This window comes from Pyxicephalus adspersus, chromosome 7 (genome assembly GCF_032062135.1).
Source record: "Pyxicephalus adspersus chromosome 7, UCB_Pads_2.0, whole genome shotgun sequence".
Lineage (NCBI taxonomy): Eukaryota > Metazoa > Chordata > Amphibia > Anura > Pyxicephalidae > Pyxicephalus > Pyxicephalus adspersus.
The window spans coordinates 15,405,021-15,421,372 of record NC_092864.1 but is presented as its reverse complement, the minus strand read 5'-3'; the positions used below and the strand labels follow the sequence as shown (position 1 = coordinate 15,421,372).

Genomic DNA, 16,352 nt, shown 5'->3' with positions numbered 1-16,352 from the left:
TCTGTTAGGGCAGGGATCAGCAGCTTGCTTGTCCTTTGAAGTTACTTTCAGTTTCACTCTGCACTGCAGCCAGCATCAAGGAGTCACACAGAGGCACACAGTATCAGGTATCGGAGGATGTCTTATTTGCAGGGGGGTGCTTTATTTTAATTGGTTGAGCAAAAATCGGGGGGTGGCTTATTTGATGGGGATGCCTTATCGGGGAAACACGGTACCTGCTTGTCACTGATGATCTGTGCCTAAGAGTGTTCAGAGCCCCGTATGGCCACTGAAAACACCCTAACCTGTTTCGTATTTGGTTGACCTGTACAGTGCAGCTTTCAACTGTCTTGCAAAAAAAGCAATGCCCACAGGAAATTTAAAAAAAACTTGTTATGGATGAGCACCTTTGCTGTGAAATTTAATATATTTTATATATTTATAAATAAGCTGCAGTTGCTGTCTTTCTTCTCTGAAAATGCCAGTTACCTGACTGTCTTTAAGGTTTTAGTTCACCAGCTTGGAAAAAGTATGCAGGGAGTAAATTGAGCACGCCAGATATGCAAATTGTTCCTGATTAGTGGCTTTACAAAGTCAAAGGATCAGCTTGACAAACATGCACTTACCATATTCAGTACAAAGTTCAGCAACAAAAGGTCGAGATGCCGAGAAAAGATGCTTAGAGATCTTTCACTTTGTTCAAAACTAAAAGCCTGAAATTTACATATGCAGTATTCAATTTTTATATAAGTAAAGGATAATATTTTCAACCTACAACCTGTGCATCTTACAAGTAGAAAAAAAAACATACAGTAGAATGTCACCTACTGCAGTGCTCCCTGATTTCAATAATAATGCTGGCATAAGTGCTTTGGATGGCCCCAGCATGTTCAAGTGCTTTGGATGGCCCCTTTCATCCAGTGATGTACTGGTAATATTAGAATACCTTTGCCCCTCTCTCAGGTACAAGAGAAGTTGCTGCTTTCGGCATGTCATCTTCTGGTCTCCGTGGCCACTACTGTGCGGCCCGTGTTCCTCATCAACATTCCTGCTGTTCAGAAAGTGTTCAGCCGTGTGACGGACAATGCTGCCCAGAGACTTCCAGAGGAGGTGAGCTGTCCTCTTTTTATGTTAGACCCCGAAATTGTCTCATAGCCGCCCACATCTATTACTTCAGGTGTTCAACTGTTTCCAACATATTGAAATGAGTGACTTAGAGTCAATACTTGCATTTATTTTATCTCTTGTTCGTTCACAGGCCCAAGTGCTTCTCTGTCGTGCTCTATCGAATGTCCTCCTCCTTCCATGGCCAAACATCCCTGAGCCTGAACAACAGTGGGGGGAGCGCTCGAGTCACCATTCCACCCTACTGAGTTCTCTGACCAGAGACTACCGAGAGCTGAAGGGTTCCGCTCCGCCTCAGAGGAAGGGGCAGCTGGAAGCCAGTAAGTAGACACAGATTCATACTGCAGAGTATGATTGGTGCTTTCTATTAGAGTGCATTATGCTTTATTTATCCTAATGTTAAAACTACAATCTACCAGGAAGGATTCAGTTATAAGTAAAATGTTTAGTTAACACGTCCAAAATAATTTTTTGTTATAAGCATTTTGAAACAAAAAAAAAAGCAAAAGTAGCCTCAATACTTGTGTATTCTTTTTGAATCAATAAAAATATAGTTGGTTTTCTCCTGGTAAACACTTTAGATGTCATGTGTGGCACCTATGTAGATCCCTCAAATAATGTTATTATTTCAAAGTTCTCAAAAACCATTAATGCTTTAATTTGGGTAATAAAGCATTTCCTTGATCAGATGTAAAATTCCCCCCTTTTCTTACTGGTATAAAGTCTCTATACATGTGTATTTACCAGTTTAGTGAACTTTCCATGGACCCCTTATATGCTGCTGAATGTTTTTTTTTTCTAACATATCCATAGTAATTGTATCTATTGGAGATAATATATATTTCATACATTGTGTCATTTATGCGTTTTTCTTTTTGTATCTCATTTTGTTACAATTGAATAGCAGTGTGTACAAAATAAAAGAAAAAAAAAAAAAAGTTTTGTCTACTTGTCTCTGTTGTGCGCCTTGATCTTACACTTGTCTTTTTCTTTTCTCAGCTAAGCGTGTCATCTGTCAGACCTTGGGTGTGCTGAGGGATATTGTGGAGAATATCTCTAGTGAAGGCACTAAGTCCAGACAGATCTGTTACCAGTCTATGCAGGAGGCATGCCAGCTCTCACTCGCACTCTTCCCGACATACATCCACCAGTCTGGTTTGTAGCAATCTCTACCTCCATATACCATATGTTCATTTCATTTGCATCCAGTTGTCACTTGAATTGATAATCATAGCTGTAGATAACCACAGAGGCACTGATCTAGCAAAGTCAGTTTGTATATTCCAATATTTGTATATACAATATTTGTATATTTACATTTTACTGCTAGGTGCTTGCACCAAGTACCTGCAGACGTCTTCCATCAGGCCACGGTGAGATCATTGAGAACACAGGGTTTGGAATAAGCCATTTTGCCAAAGCTTTAATAAAGCACGCCTCCTTTCCCTGCCAAATGCTAAAAGCTAAGTGGGTTGTAGAGCCTCTGGTTCTAGTCTGGTATTTGTCATTTATTACAAGCCAGGTTCAATGTTATATAGCAATGTACAGTTACTCACACTGTTTTTATTTAGTGCTCACAACATAGTGTAGTTGGTAGCTGCAACGCAGTTTGTTCTCTCTTGTTGTAACAATGTACAATTTGGTGTGTATATAACATGTCACTGTCTCCCATATTCGTAGATGTGACCGAGGAAATGCTGAGCTTCTTCTTGGCCCTGTTCCAAGGACTTCGAGTGCAAATGGGAGTCCCATTCACTGAGCAAATTATACAAACCTTTCTCAACATGTTCACAAGGTAATCACATGACTTGAACACTTCCTACAAGACTAGTGACGGTCTTTTTTTTTTTTTTATTTATCCTCTGAGTTTTAAATCACAAAAGAGTCAGTCAGAGCTCCTTATCTACATATTTATTCTGGGTTAAGCCTGAAGTAGTTTGTCTATGGAAATGGTATTTCAAAATGTTACCCTAAGGTGTGTTGTCTTTTTGTTGAATCTGCAAGTCATGCAAATAAATTTGTATTATATTTTTAGACCGGGTTACTGACTGTGCCATTCATTATTTCTCCTCTTGGCAGGCAGCAACTGGCAGAAAGTATTCTGCAGGAAGGCAGTGCGGGATGCCATGTGGTGGAGAAGTTTCTGAAGATCCTGCAGGTTGTAGTGCAGGAACCTGGACAGGCCTTTAAACCATTCCTGCCCAGTATACTGTCCCTGTGCATGGAGCAGCTGTACCCCATTATTGCTGAGGTATATGTGTAGCACCTTTTATTTGTCAGAATTTATGTAGTTACATGGGTTTGGTTACTGTTCACATAAAAAGATGATTATTGACATAGTTTACCTGCCAGTTCAAAAAAAGTATCCAGACAACTTTTTTCTTTTCCTTTTTTTTTATCACCTTTTACCTGTTGGAGCAATGGATTACTGTTACTCTAGGGTTATACCTGGAGGCATGGGAACATAGGACATAACATTGTAGGACTAGAGAGTTGGGACCTCCTAAAGTTGAGGATTCAGGGGTTCCCAAAAGGACACCAAAAAAGTGATTTCACTTTAGAGTTACTCTTAGTATTATATTAAATTAGTGGCCCACCTTATAGTGAACCTTTTTTTTTTTTTTTTGACTGGTCCCAGCCAGATGATCCCAACATTGATCCTTGCTTTTTACTGAGACTACCTGATCAATGTCTAGGTCTAGTTTGCAGCAACATGAACCTAAAACGGGTGGGCATGTCTGGTGCGCCACATACAAATATTGATGTGACATTCCTCAAATCACAACACTGAAAATAAAGTTGCATTGCTGCATATTTATTAGCCTCACTTATTTCTATTTTTTTTTTTTTTTTTTGGTTTGTCCCTAGCGCCCATCAATGGATGTGAAGGTCGAACTGTTTGAACTATTATTTCAGCTTTTACATCACAATTGGAGATATTTCTATCGCTCTTCTGTCCTGGCCAGCGTCAATCGGGATGGTGCTGATGAGCCGATGGAAAACCAGCCTCAGTTTATTGCAGTGATGCAGGTAAGTAGAGGGTTAATCTAGATTATATTAGTGGGTGATCTGCTTTAGAGAAGAACTGGGAGCAGGTCTGTGTACTCTGTAAAGCAGAAAATTTACAATTATTTTACAATTGCATTGCGTTAAATGATAAACTTCATTACCTAGGTCAGGTGGCATGAAAGATGGGTGGTCAGCCTTTCCATATTGTGTTGCAGTGATAAAAGTAAAGGGTCAGTACTTCTTTATTGGAGGACACACACATGTCAGAGGACCTCCTTCCCTTTGGGCTCTATACTGACCTTGGTTTGGGTTAGAAACTTTAGGATCCTTTGATCCCTTATAAAGCTTTTTAAACCAAAAAAAAAAACAATAGATTTAAAGGAAACGCATTTTCTTTGTTCCCCTATCTAGTTGGATCAGAATCTAGCTTTAAAATGAACATGGTTTGCTATACATGGGCAAAGCACAGGTTTACTTTACCTTGCTCCTTCTCAGCAACACATACTTTTTTTTTTTTCTTTTGCTCCTCTCTGCTCCATTTAGTCATTCAGAGTTCATTGTAAGTTACAAATTGCTTGGATCATAGCTGTGAGTGTAAGTGTGGGGCACCCAGCACGGAACACAGCTGTGGGGAAGTGAAGAAAATCTCTGGGCCTAATTAATCATTAGTTACCATAGAGTTGTCTTCCAATTTTTTTTGTACATAGCCTGCAGTTAATTGTGCTTTTAGATAAGTGGAAGGTTAGATAAGGCAGCAAATCTGCTATTTAAGATGTAAATAGGTGTAATTTTTTTTTTTTGTTTTTTGTTAAGGCATTCGGACAGTCTTTCTTACAGCCGGATATACATCTTTTCAAGCAAAATCTCAGCTATCTGGAGACCCTAAACAGCAAACACAAACTGTACCACAAGGTGACATTTGTAGTTGTAGTAGTATCTGTGATGTGATCAGCTCTTATTCTCTGTTCAGTATTGTGTCTTTTTTATTGCTCTGCATGTCTTAAACTTGATTGTTTGCTGCTGACAACAACTTCATTTTGGTTATCCCCCCCCCCCTCCATTTTTCATGAAACTACCCCATTGGTCACTCTCATTCTTCCCTTCTGTTCCCTTCATATTACAATCTAACCTAAAATGTTCTTTATTATATAGTTATATAGATTAAGCATGAGCCTTGAACACTAAAGTAGATAATTGGTCAAAGGAAATGCTAACCTGTATGTTTTTATCTTCTCTGTACTCCGCTCAAGCCATAGTTACTAAAAGAAAAATGAGACTTTAGTATTTAAAGTTTTCCCTGACTGTGTAAGCTATTACTATATTCAGTTATTATATGATGCACAAGCCTCTTAAAGCAAACAAAAAGACTTCCTTTACCCTCCCTGACTAAGTTAAATCCACTTTTTTTGTGTCTCGCATTCCCCACCCAGACACTGCATCTCACAGTGGGTATGTTTTAGTAATAAAGACAGTGCTGTCAATACAGAACCAGTGGGCTGAGTATGGCTAGGAGTGACTGATGACCACACTCCCATCTATGTATGTGTGTGTATATATGTATATATATATATATATATATATATATATGTCTCTGTAGTGCAAGCTGGCACAACCAGTGACAATTCTGCTCTCAGGTTCAGAGCAGTGCAGTATTGTTGTCACACCATAAGTATACTGCACAATAATCACAGGAATCTGCATTAGGTGGACTTCACTTGCAGGATCGACTAGCCTATAGAAAATCTGCAGGGAAACTAATTAAAAAATTAGTGCGTTTGGTGTCCTAGCACATATATCTTTTTTTAGTGAAGGCCATAGTTTGAGTCTCTTTACCCTAGCACTAGTCTCGCCATTAAGCTAGCACTTGAAATTGGTGTATTTCATTGCATTGTGTATAGTAGAATTTTAGCTTGCTGTATTAGATTATTTTGGATAGCCAATTCTATGTTCTTAATTTTACCATCCATTTTCAAAAGATTGCACAGAACTACCCAGCCAGGCTGACACTCCATACTACTGTTAGATCAGCTGTAGTTCTTTGTCATCTTACACTCTATCTCTCTTACCTTTGTAGAAGTTCTTCCGGGCCATGATGCTGCCACAGTTTGTCAGTGTTCTGCTCCAGGTCCTCATCCACAAGTCCCATGACCTCCTGCAGGAAGAGATTGGCATAGCTGTCTATAACATGGCATCTGTGGACTTCAGCACATTCTTCTCTGCCTTCTTACCAGAGTTTCTAGCTGGCTGTGAGGGCCTGGACACCAGCCAGAAGAATGTTCTAGCTCGAAACTTTAAGATGGAACGGGTAAGAGCCTTACACATCCCTTTTTACACCTGGTTGGATTGTTCAGTACACAAAATCTATATATGCCCTTGGTTTATTAGGTCATCAGGTTGAAGCATGCTTGTTGATGGGCAATAGCGGTAAAGTCGCAGGAAGGGAAGGAGCAATGTCTGTGGCCATATATACCATGCGGTAATGCATTATATAATGCACTACTATATTGCCCTATGGGTCACCTTACGTTAAGTTACTGTTGTGAAAGCATTTTTTCCCCTTCATCAATTAAGGACGGTTGTCTGAATCATCTGTAAAACATTGACTGTTACCAGCAGTTAGAATCGTGGGTCATTTACTAAAAATTCAGAAAAGTAAATGAGGCATGCTAATAAAAAATACATCACTTCTACCAAGGCATCCTTATCATTTTTTTTCTATGTGCTAATATACTTGCAATAGCTGCTAAAATTATGTATTGTGGTTAACAGGTTGTCTTTAAGTAAATCAGACTGTAACCTCATCTTCATTCTGTCTCTCCGCACAGGACCTGCCATCATTTACGCAAAGCGTCCATCGTTTGGTGAATGACTTGCGATATTACAGACTGTGCAATGACAGCCTGCCCCCAGGAACTGTGAAGCTGTGACAGACTTGAGCCCCCTTCCTATGCCTGTCTGTCTGCATCGATGGTCTTAACTGCTACAGATGTGAAACCGCTACCCCATTCATCTTCCTTGTTTTTTTTTGTTTTTAAACCACAAATGGTTTTAAGCACTTTCTCTACAGGAGATTTCAGTGCCTCCCCCTGTTTACTCCATTTAATCCCTTTGTGTAAAGGGGTGTTATTGATCCCTGTGTTCAGGGGTTCGGGGAAAGTCCCTGTATTTTAACTGTAATTAATGTTCAGTTTCACAAACCTTCAATATCATTCCCTGCTACAGAGAATGCGTCGGGCCAGTTGCCCTTGACAGACGTCTAGATTTATGAAATTAATTTAGGCCACTTATCTGCACAAGTCAGTTGGAGTACACACTCTTTTATTATGTATTGTTTTATATATTTTTTTCTTGTGTCTTTTTGTTATCATTCCATTGTGAAATTGCAACATTGCTTCTGGCAAATAAATTGAATGCCTTGTTTAGATTTTCTGCATCTTCATTTACAGGCTACCTATGCTACTTTTTTGCTCACTTTGGTGCATTGTGTTAGGATCTGCACTATACAGTAGTGCAAAGGCCAGAAATAAACCTAGCCTAAAGCTGCATTTCCCGCAGATATTATTGTCTTCTTGACTGCAATATGCCAAAACGCACAAAAATTGCCTTTTGCTAAATTAATGTTAATTAACCTTTCAGGAAACAGAATTACTTTGTATTTTTGTGCTAAACGTTTCCCCTCTTTTTTTCCCCCAGAGTACAAAGTACAATTTGTACAGATTTTCAATTATATCACCATTTGAGATGGAAGGAAAACCCTCAAGCTTATCTGATTACTCAATTTCTGAGCCCAGGAGGTTTGATGACCTGCCTTGTTGTATGGTTTAAATAGTCCAGCTTGCCTGGTGCTGCTTCTCATTTACTCCCTGTCACATGCCTCAGTATATTGCAGCTTCCTGTTTCAGGGAAGAACATGATACTAATTATATCAAAGAAATGTATAAAAGTGATCACATGACCATGACAATCTTGAGTGCATCCATGAATTGGAAATTGGACATCCAAAAACTTTCTAATCTGCAAAAATCTTCTAATTTCTCTTACTTTTCACAAACCTTCACGATCGTGTCCGGTGAATTTAAATTAACCAGAACCTACATCATCATATTTATCTGGCCACTGACATGAATTATAGGCTATTCCCCGAAAGATTCCAACTTCACTACTACACAGTTGGTAATGTTAACAAAGCTAGCACAATAGGATGTGAAATCTTATTTTTAAAAAGTTATTTTAAAGTTCATTTGCACCTACAGTGACCTAAACTAACCCTACCTCCCCTGTATAGCTCAGTACCAACATTTAGACACCAAATCTTCTAAAACTTCACATCCTGTGTTGTTGTGCTGCCGATGCTTGTGCAAAACAGCCCCAATCAGCATAATATCCATTAGAGGCTGTTGTCAGATTTGGGATCCGCTTCCGCATGTTAAGGCTTTTCCCAAAAACTGAAAATGACCTTGGGGTAGGTTTGGAAACCGAAGTCTGCATGGATATGGAGATATCTAGAAAAAGATTGTTGCTTTATTTTATATTACCCTCCAACTTTTTTTTGTAATATGCTTTTATTTTACTTTCCAGATGTTAAATATTACCAGGTGTGTTGGGGTTTGCAGTTCAACATCTGGATTGGTAAACTGTGATGTGGGAAAGGGATAGGGGATCCTAAGACCAAAGCCATCCTCCTAGACACCAGACAGTTGCCTATTTGCTTTATTACATCCAGGAGCCTATCCCTAGAATAGAATATGATACTGAGTTTTTGGTTTGGGGGATCAAATGTATTCATTCTGTTAATTGGGGGAAAAAAAGATTAAAGAGCAAGAGAATTTGGGCAATCAAAGAAGAATCATGGGCCCATGTGAACCGGTGTCTCTAGTGTCCCCAAAAGGGGTTCCCCCTGTGGTTCTAGACCAGTCATACAGAAGTGATAATGCTATATACTGTGTAGGACAGTTCATATTGTGTAATCCAGCTACCATTGGTAACAGTTTGTTTATTTGTTAACATTACTATGTTTATTAAAATAATGCCCACTTTATTGGCCATTGCATTGAATAACTGGCCTTTAAGCTAAATACAGAGCCTTGCTCAAGCTTTTCTTGCCTTTTTTTATTCAAATAAATTTGCACATTATTCCTACTACAAAAAAAGTACCTCTGCTGCACAAAAATATTAAGTAGTTAAGGGCAACAACCAATTAGATTTCTACTGGATGAGCTATCTGCAAGAACCAATCAGAAATCACTGATGGTTCGTTATTCCATAGCAAGTTGTCAATCTGAACTTCTACTTCAGCTTTTTCATCAGCAGGAGTATCTACAAAAATCTGACAAAGGTGTAAGAATGTTTATCAGACTTCTTAGTCTATTTCTTTTTCTGAAAGTGCCATCAGGTATGTACATATCATTATCCTAATAACACTCAAGGACAAGGATCCTTAATTTCTGAGCAATGCACAGTTTTGATTTAAGATCCTTATCCTCAAATTATTGGTTTGAGAATTGTTCTTAAAGTGTACGTGTTGTTTGTAGTAGGATTGCTTGATGTGATGTAGGCCAGACATGGACATAGGATTTAGGGGTTGAAAAGTCAAACTGCCATCCACCATGTCCCATGATGTCTTTTACTGGTCACTGTCTATGACCATGACCATCAATAGGTGGTTGACTGCAGTACTAAAGTTTATTTGATCTTCAGGAGACACTTCTCTGGTGAATAATATAGCAGGGATATTCTGGCATCCCCAGTTAGTTTTATGTAGACTTTTAAAAGTTTATAGTTCAATTAGAAGCTGAGGTCTATGCAGATGTCAACTAGCAAAAATTAACTGGAGGCAGGATAATGGAAAACAAGGAGCATGGTGCATTGATGGAAGAAGTAGGGGATGGTTATAAAGATGGGGGGGGGCTAGTAATCCTGCTCTACTAACTGCTGAGTAGAGATGCTTAATGAGATGCAGAACTTTCAACTTTTGTTAGCACATCGCACTCACTTGAATTTGACCCAATACCCCATACAAATGTCAGAAAATTGTTACTGGAAACAATCTTTCATGATCTTTACCAAATACAGATGAACTAAAAACCGCTGTACACAGCGCTGTTCTGTTCAATGGAGGGGAAAGGGGTGGGTGCAAGCAAACCACAAGAATGATATGGTTGCTCCTCACAAATCCAGTAATATGGTGACACAAGGATCAGAAACCTCATTCTGCCAGGGTAGCACATCTCAGACCAGGCACTGTCACATAGAAAATGGTAAATGCTGTATGTGTGACGCTAAAGCCACTCAATATTTAGGTTAGAATCTATGGTCTCAGATGGAGCTGGTTAAAAAAAACAACAGTTTCTTCTTTCTCCAGGTGCAGAAATACAAAATGTTCAGGTCCACTGTCATACGCTGAACGCTGAAGAGGGGCAACACCTTCTGATCCCATGTACTTTCCAGGTGGATGAACCTCTAGGAGATAATCAAGTAGAATTGGAATGGAGTGTGATTTACGAAGTCAAAAACATATACGAACCCATCATTCGTCTGAATGATCACATGTTCCTGCCGGTGAAAAACCCTAACAGAAGAGCATGGATAAATCTGCCAGGTGTGCGTATGGGAAACTGCTCCCTTGTCATCAGTCCAGTTAGTTTCCGTGACAGTGGCATTTACAGGGTTCGCATTGCCATCAATGGAGAAGAATTCCCAGGTGCTGCTACGATTAATGTTCACATCTTCAAAAGCCATCAAGCCCGTGGTAAGTTTTCAAGTATGTATAGATCAGCCTTTCTCAACCTTGTTAACATGAAGGAACCCCTTCTATAATTACTACATGCACAGCTTACAGTACATTATCTTGGTGGTCACCATTACAGATAGCTAAAAAGATCATTGGTGTCATTAAAATTTACCTGAGAGGCACAAATTGCTCAATGAATTTCTGGCAACCCCTGGAGTAACCTTAGGGTTCCAGGAAACCCAACTAAGAAACACTGGTATACATAGTTAATGTGTGTACCTTTTTATTATATATATTTATATGAAGTATGAAGCTGGTGAATATTTCTTTGTGGCTAAATTTACTTTTTTCTTGCGTTCCATTCAGCCCTCAACCAGCAAAATGATCAAGAACCTCAATCACGGAAGGCCAACGAAACAGATGGTGAGGATGAAGATCCAGAAAACGTGATAAGATGGATAGAAATGTTTATCCGAGCCATGGACAAGAAAAGCTACCTCTTATACCTAAAGATTGCAGGAGGAATCTTGGTTTCTTTACTTCTAGTAAACATTGTGGCTAGAATCTTCTTCGGGTGAGTTGACTTAATATTTCCTATGGCCCACTATTCATGACCCCCCCTTTTTAATAATAAGGGATTCTATTTTACCTGAAAATGAACCCATCCCTTTCCTAAAACCACCCACTTTTCTAACTTTCTCATTTTTTCTTTTTTCACAGATGTTGTATCTACCAGCTGGTGCGCAAGCTGCCAGAGGCTATAGTTCAAATAGAAGAGGGACTAGCGTCCCAGGCAACTGACAGAGAATCCATCAACTCCAAAGACCCCACTTAATTAGATATCAATAAAGGAAGATTGTTCATCTGGCCACTAAGTTTGAGTGGGTGATCACTCTCCAATACCGCATGTTATGCCTTTAATTCAATAAAAAGCGACGCCTTTACCCCTACATTAGTCTAATTGCTTTGAAACGTGTTGTAAAACTGAGACTAATATTTTGTGCAGTGAAACAAATGTGCAAATGTTTTTTAAAGTCAATTTTGAGTCAATTGAACATCGTTATTAATATTACACATTATTTATATAGCGCAAACATATTATGCAGCGTTGTGCAAAGCCATGTCACTAGCTGGGCTTACAATCTAATGTCTCTACCTCAGTCAAACGTCATTAATACAGTCTAAGATCAATTTTGGGGGGAAGCCAATTAACCTAACATGTTTTTGCAATGTGGCAGGAAACCAGAGTATCCAGGGAAAACACACACAATCATAAGGAGAACCTGCAAACTCCATGCAGATAGCGCCCTGGCAGAGATTCAAACCTGGGACCAGTGCTGCAAAGGCCAGAGTGCTAACTTCTGGGTCTCCGTGCACAATTGAAGTGTATTTTGAAAATTAAAGACAATGCTTTTTAAATTATTTTTAACTATTTTTTTTAAAGTAAAAAAGGGAAAGGTAGCAACAACCATGACACAATAAAGAAATGTATAAAAAAAGATATACAAAAAAAAAAAATCAAACCATCATAAATCCTCACAAATAACTCCATCAGTATAAGAAACATGAACATGAAGGAGGATCAAGTAAATTGAAAACGATATAAGAAAAAAAGTAAAAAAAAAAAATCAAAGAAGAAGAAAGAAAAGAGGGTCCGGAGCGTATTTCCACTTCTGAGTAGTTGTTCTTAAATATTGCCACATTTTCTAGTATGGAATTTTCTTACAAGTTTTTTTTTATTCATGTAACACCTGAAGATCATTTGAATTACATTCTCTCATAAAAGAAGGTCTTCTGTTCTAACCTCAACATATGTTTATGGAAACAGTGAACGTCAAACATTGTGATCCTAACTTGAATAAAACATGATCAAATCACATCCCTAGATCGAAGCCATGTGCGTATCAAGTGCTGTAGCCAATGTGGCATTCAGCATTTCAAATGTTATATATCCAAGAAATGTTGGTGTCTGACAGGTGACTCTACTGATGGAGACACATCCCAAATGAAAGAGCCTTTTTTTTACCTAGAATCACTCCCTTTTATGGCCTTAAATGTTGATGACTCCCAATTGCTAGCGATTGGGCATCTTTTATGATATTCATGCTATTAGCAAGGGGACTAACACTCAGGATATGAAAAGAACCTGTCACTATTGTAATTGCCTAATATTTACTTTATTGGCTTAGCAAAAGCACAGCAAAGTGCAATTCTGTAGAAGGTGAATACCACTTTGGAGAGGAGAAAACACTAAAAGGACAGTGGACAGAAAAGAGAAGTTCAATGAGAAATATGTGATATGAGAGGAATGTTGGAGACAATATTAATATTATTATTGTATTATTATTATTAATAATAATAATTAAAGTATTATTAAAGCACCAACATATTATGAAGCACAGTACATTAAATAGGGCTTGCAAACATCTTCACAAAATTTCCAAAGGTCACCCCCACCAAGTATTTTTATTCAAACAAGTAAGGTTTTCATACAAAACATAAAAATAAATAAGGCTTAAAAGAAGGGTATAAAGTGATTTAGTTCTTAGATTGTAAGTTCTTTGGGGTAGTGTCCTCTCCTCCTCCTGTTTCACTGTCTGTATCTGTTTGTCATTTGCTACCCCTGTCTAATAAACAGCTCTGCTTAATATGTAAGCGCCATATAAATGCATTTTATTAATAATAATAGTTCGCTTCAAGTGGGGTTTGGCTATTCCATACATTTCTATGGAAAAAAAACTTGAAGCAGGTCCAAACAAACAGGTACTAGATAGGAATACAAAGGCAGCCCTGGGTGGAAAGTAAAGGCACAATAAACATGTTTCTGATCAGTTGCTTTGTGCAACAAGATGGCAACATCTTCCTGTTGATACACATATGCCACATAGGATAGGGGCAGTTTACGGAAACCTATACAGTAATCCATTTTTACAAGATGGATTCTCCATAGTAATATGGTAAATGTATATTATAAACATAATCGATGTCAAACTGATGCTGTTGGCTCAAAGCCCATCATCATAAGCCTTTATTTTTGGCTTCTTTGGACTCTACATTAGTACCCACACCTGGCAGAAGTTTTACTACCCAAGTTATTTTTGTAAATCTACATGTCATGGGCAGGGCAGATGTTGTGGACACCTTGAACACTGGATCCAAGGGGCTCCATAGGCTGATATAGGTATGGTACATGTAAATACCATATGGCCCCTACAGTTCAGAGCCATTGATTTACAAATGTGTTAGACCCAGTGTTATCACTTTACATAATAACTGCTTATGCACAAAAGGTACACGTTTATGTTTGTGCATCTAAGAAACTAAACTGGACGCCCTACTAAGGACATCCAGATAAATAGATCTGGCCAGCGAGGCCTATCGCCCCTCCAATCCACACTAGAAGTTGTAAACAATAATGATCTTGTCTCCTAGCAACCAAAAGAAGCTAAATAGGAGGTGGAGCATCTGGAGGCCAGGGGCGGGGTTTATGTTAGTAAAGGAGGAGCTTCCAACATCACAACCATGGACTGCCACTGTTCTTACCCCCGATATCAGAAACCCCACCTCCTAGGGAGACTGGGATGATATAACCATTGTTTACAACTGCTAGCCTGGTTTAGACATGCGCTAGGCCGCAGCAGCCTATGTGGGGCTCAATTAAGTTATTTGAAGCACTCTGGGGGGCAAATTATTGTAGTTTTGTGTAAATTTGAGCAGTACTTGTACAGGCTCCTAGGGGAAGGGCCCTAAATAAGAGTGCTATAACAGGGGGCGATTTAAGGGGAGGGCACTGTAATGGGGGGGGGGGGGGGGGGCACTAACTGTGGTCACTATACCAGATGGCACTCTGAGTAGGGACACTGAGGGTGCTTTAACAGAGGGGCACTATACGGGGGGGGAGCTAAGGACACCATGGCAAAGGGGAACTAATGGGAGGGTATCTAAGGGCACTATAACTGGAGACATTATAACGGGGTACACTAACTAATGCAATATTCACTTATCTATGCTTAGTCCTCCCAATCTGGCTCCCCCATCCTGTGAGCATAAACTGTCTCTCTTTGTGTGTTAATTCCCCCACCTCCTAGATTGTAAGCTCTTTGGGGCAGGGTCCTCTCCTCATTTCTGTCACTGTCTGTATTCGTCTATCATTTGCAACCCCTATTTAATGTACAGAGCTGCATAATCTGTTGGCACTATATAAATCCTGTTTATTATTATTATTATTAATAATAATAATAATAATAATAATAATAATAGTGTCTCTACTATAATAAGTAGTATTATTTAATTTTTTTTAAATCTCCCTCCCCAGTGTTCCCCTTTAAGAGTTTGGTAAACTTTAAATTGAGCCATAAAACTTTATATAAACTTTCTCTGCTAGTCACAACTTGGGGGCGTGTTCTATGCAAATAATGGGCGGGGTTTCTTAACTTTAGCTCGGGGGTTATGGGTGTGACTATGCTTTAAGTGAAACCCCGCCCACTGGCCGAGGCTTTATTAGCCGGCTGGGTGTAAGGTGAGTTTTGCCGGCCGTGATGTTCTTCATTCTGCGCAGTCTGATCCCATCCCGGGTAACCCTGCAGCCGGTCAGAACGCCGAGTCTGCGCTACAGCTCTGGTGAGTGATATTCGGATATTGCTGGTACCACATTAACTGACCCAGCTGGGGCGTGGTAAGTGATCAGAGCTGACTCCTTTAGTCCAGCATTCACCTCCTCTGTACAGATGTGATCTGAGCATCCCTGGTCCTCTGATTTCAAAGGGTTGCATTGGAAATGTAGTCCTAGTTTGCATATCCTGCTGCTATTGCCATGCATGTCTGTTCACCACCAATTTATTTGTATCCTAAATCAGTAGCACCCAGCTATAGTGCTTAGTACTGATCACACAATAATCAACAATAATCCCTCCTGATGTGTGTTACTTCCCCCACCTACTAGATTGTAAGCTCTTCTGGACAGGTCCTCTCCTCCTCTTGTGTCACTGTCTGTCATTTGCAACCCCTACTTAATGTACAGTGCTGCTTAATATGTTGGCGCCACGTTTAATAACAATAATGACCATGGTAGACGTGCAACATTGATAAATGACGCCTGCAGTCAAAGTTGGCGCTACTTAAAGAGGAACTAAACTGAAAAAAAAATACTTACCTTACGAGCAGTCCGATCCATCGTGTCACGTGTTGTCCCAGCATCCATCTTCGTAACTGGTGCTCCAGGCTCCGCCATCTCCTCTTCTTCTTCCTATGGTGCCCGACCCAGACGCGAGATCGGGTGATGTAGGATAGGGAAAAAAAAATTCTGTGGAGATCAGCAAGTTTTTCTCTGTGCGAAAAGGCTCCTTCTGCACATGCCTGAGATGCTTGGGCATGAGCAGAAGGCGCACCCAAGAGCCTCCCGGGACACGGGACTTGGGTATCCCAGGCGGCTTTGCACTCCCATTCATTTTCCATCGCCATAAAAAATGCAAGCTGGTCAAATGTGCTTAAATCTTTTTATCCCCCCCCC

At 39.6% G+C, this 16,352-nt stretch overlaps 3 protein-coding genes and 1 long non-coding RNA gene across 4 annotated transcripts in view; 3 read left to right on the top strand and 1 right to left on the bottom strand.

Annotated features, from left to right (window-relative positions):
* The window catches only part of XPO6 (exportin 6), a gene marked incomplete in the record, with an annotated part of 29,218 nt that extends 21,681 nt beyond the window's left edge, over positions 1-7,537 (top strand). Inside the window, 9 exon segments of the mRNA XM_072417595.1 lie at positions 943-1,089; positions 1,238-1,424; positions 2,104-2,259; positions 2,785-2,899; positions 3,184-3,355; positions 3,973-4,134; positions 4,927-5,025; positions 6,188-6,418; positions 6,939-7,537. Coding sequence (XP_072273696.1) covers positions 943-1,089; positions 1,238-1,424; positions 2,104-2,259; positions 2,785-2,899; positions 3,184-3,355; positions 3,973-4,134; positions 4,927-5,025; positions 6,188-6,418; positions 6,939-7,040 — 1,371 coding nt within the window.
* On the bottom strand, positions 3,904-5,374 carry LOC140335169 (uncharacterized). The gene is made up of 2 exons (XR_011921670.1): positions 5,329-5,374; positions 3,904-4,210 (listed from the first exon to the last, which is right to left on the bottom strand). It is a non-coding gene; the product is annotated as an uncharacterized lncRNA (long non-coding RNA).
* A 148-nt stretch (positions 7,538-7,685) lies between the features above and the next one.
* On the top strand, positions 7,686-11,793 carry LOC140335168 (uncharacterized). Its single transcript, XM_072417597.1, has 4 exons — positions 7,686-9,505; positions 10,475-10,861; positions 11,210-11,417; positions 11,564-11,793. Exons 1-4 carry the CDS (start codon positions 9,361-9,363, stop codon positions 11,676-11,678), a joined length of 855 nt encoding a protein of 284 aa, XP_072273698.1. The 5' UTR covers positions 7,686-9,360; the 3' UTR covers positions 11,679-11,793.
* A 3,543-nt stretch (positions 11,794-15,336) lies between these two features.
* The window catches only part of NME4 (NME/NM23 nucleoside diphosphate kinase 4), a 10,729-nt gene continuing 9,713 nt past the window's right edge, over positions 15,337-16,352 (top strand). Inside the window, exon 1 of the mRNA XM_072417594.1 lies at positions 15,337-15,463. Coding sequence (XP_072273695.1) covers positions 15,382-15,463 — 82 coding nt within the window. The 5' untranslated portion in view covers positions 15,337-15,381. The remainder of the gene's footprint in view (positions 15,464-16,352) is intronic.

Coding starts and splice junctions, on each gene's coding strand:
- LOC140335168 (XM_072417597.1), top strand. CDS start 9,361: ATGGTTCGTTATTCCATAGCAAGTTGTCAATCTGAACTTCTACTTCAG. Junction 10,862..11,209: donor CAAAAGCCATCAAGCCCGTG/GTAAGTTTTCAA, acceptor CGTTCCATTCAG/CCCTCAACCAGCAAAATGAT. Junction 11,418..11,563: donor GTGGCTAGAATCTTCTTCGG/GTGAGTTGACTT, acceptor CTTTTTTCACAG/ATGTTGTATCTACCAGCTGG.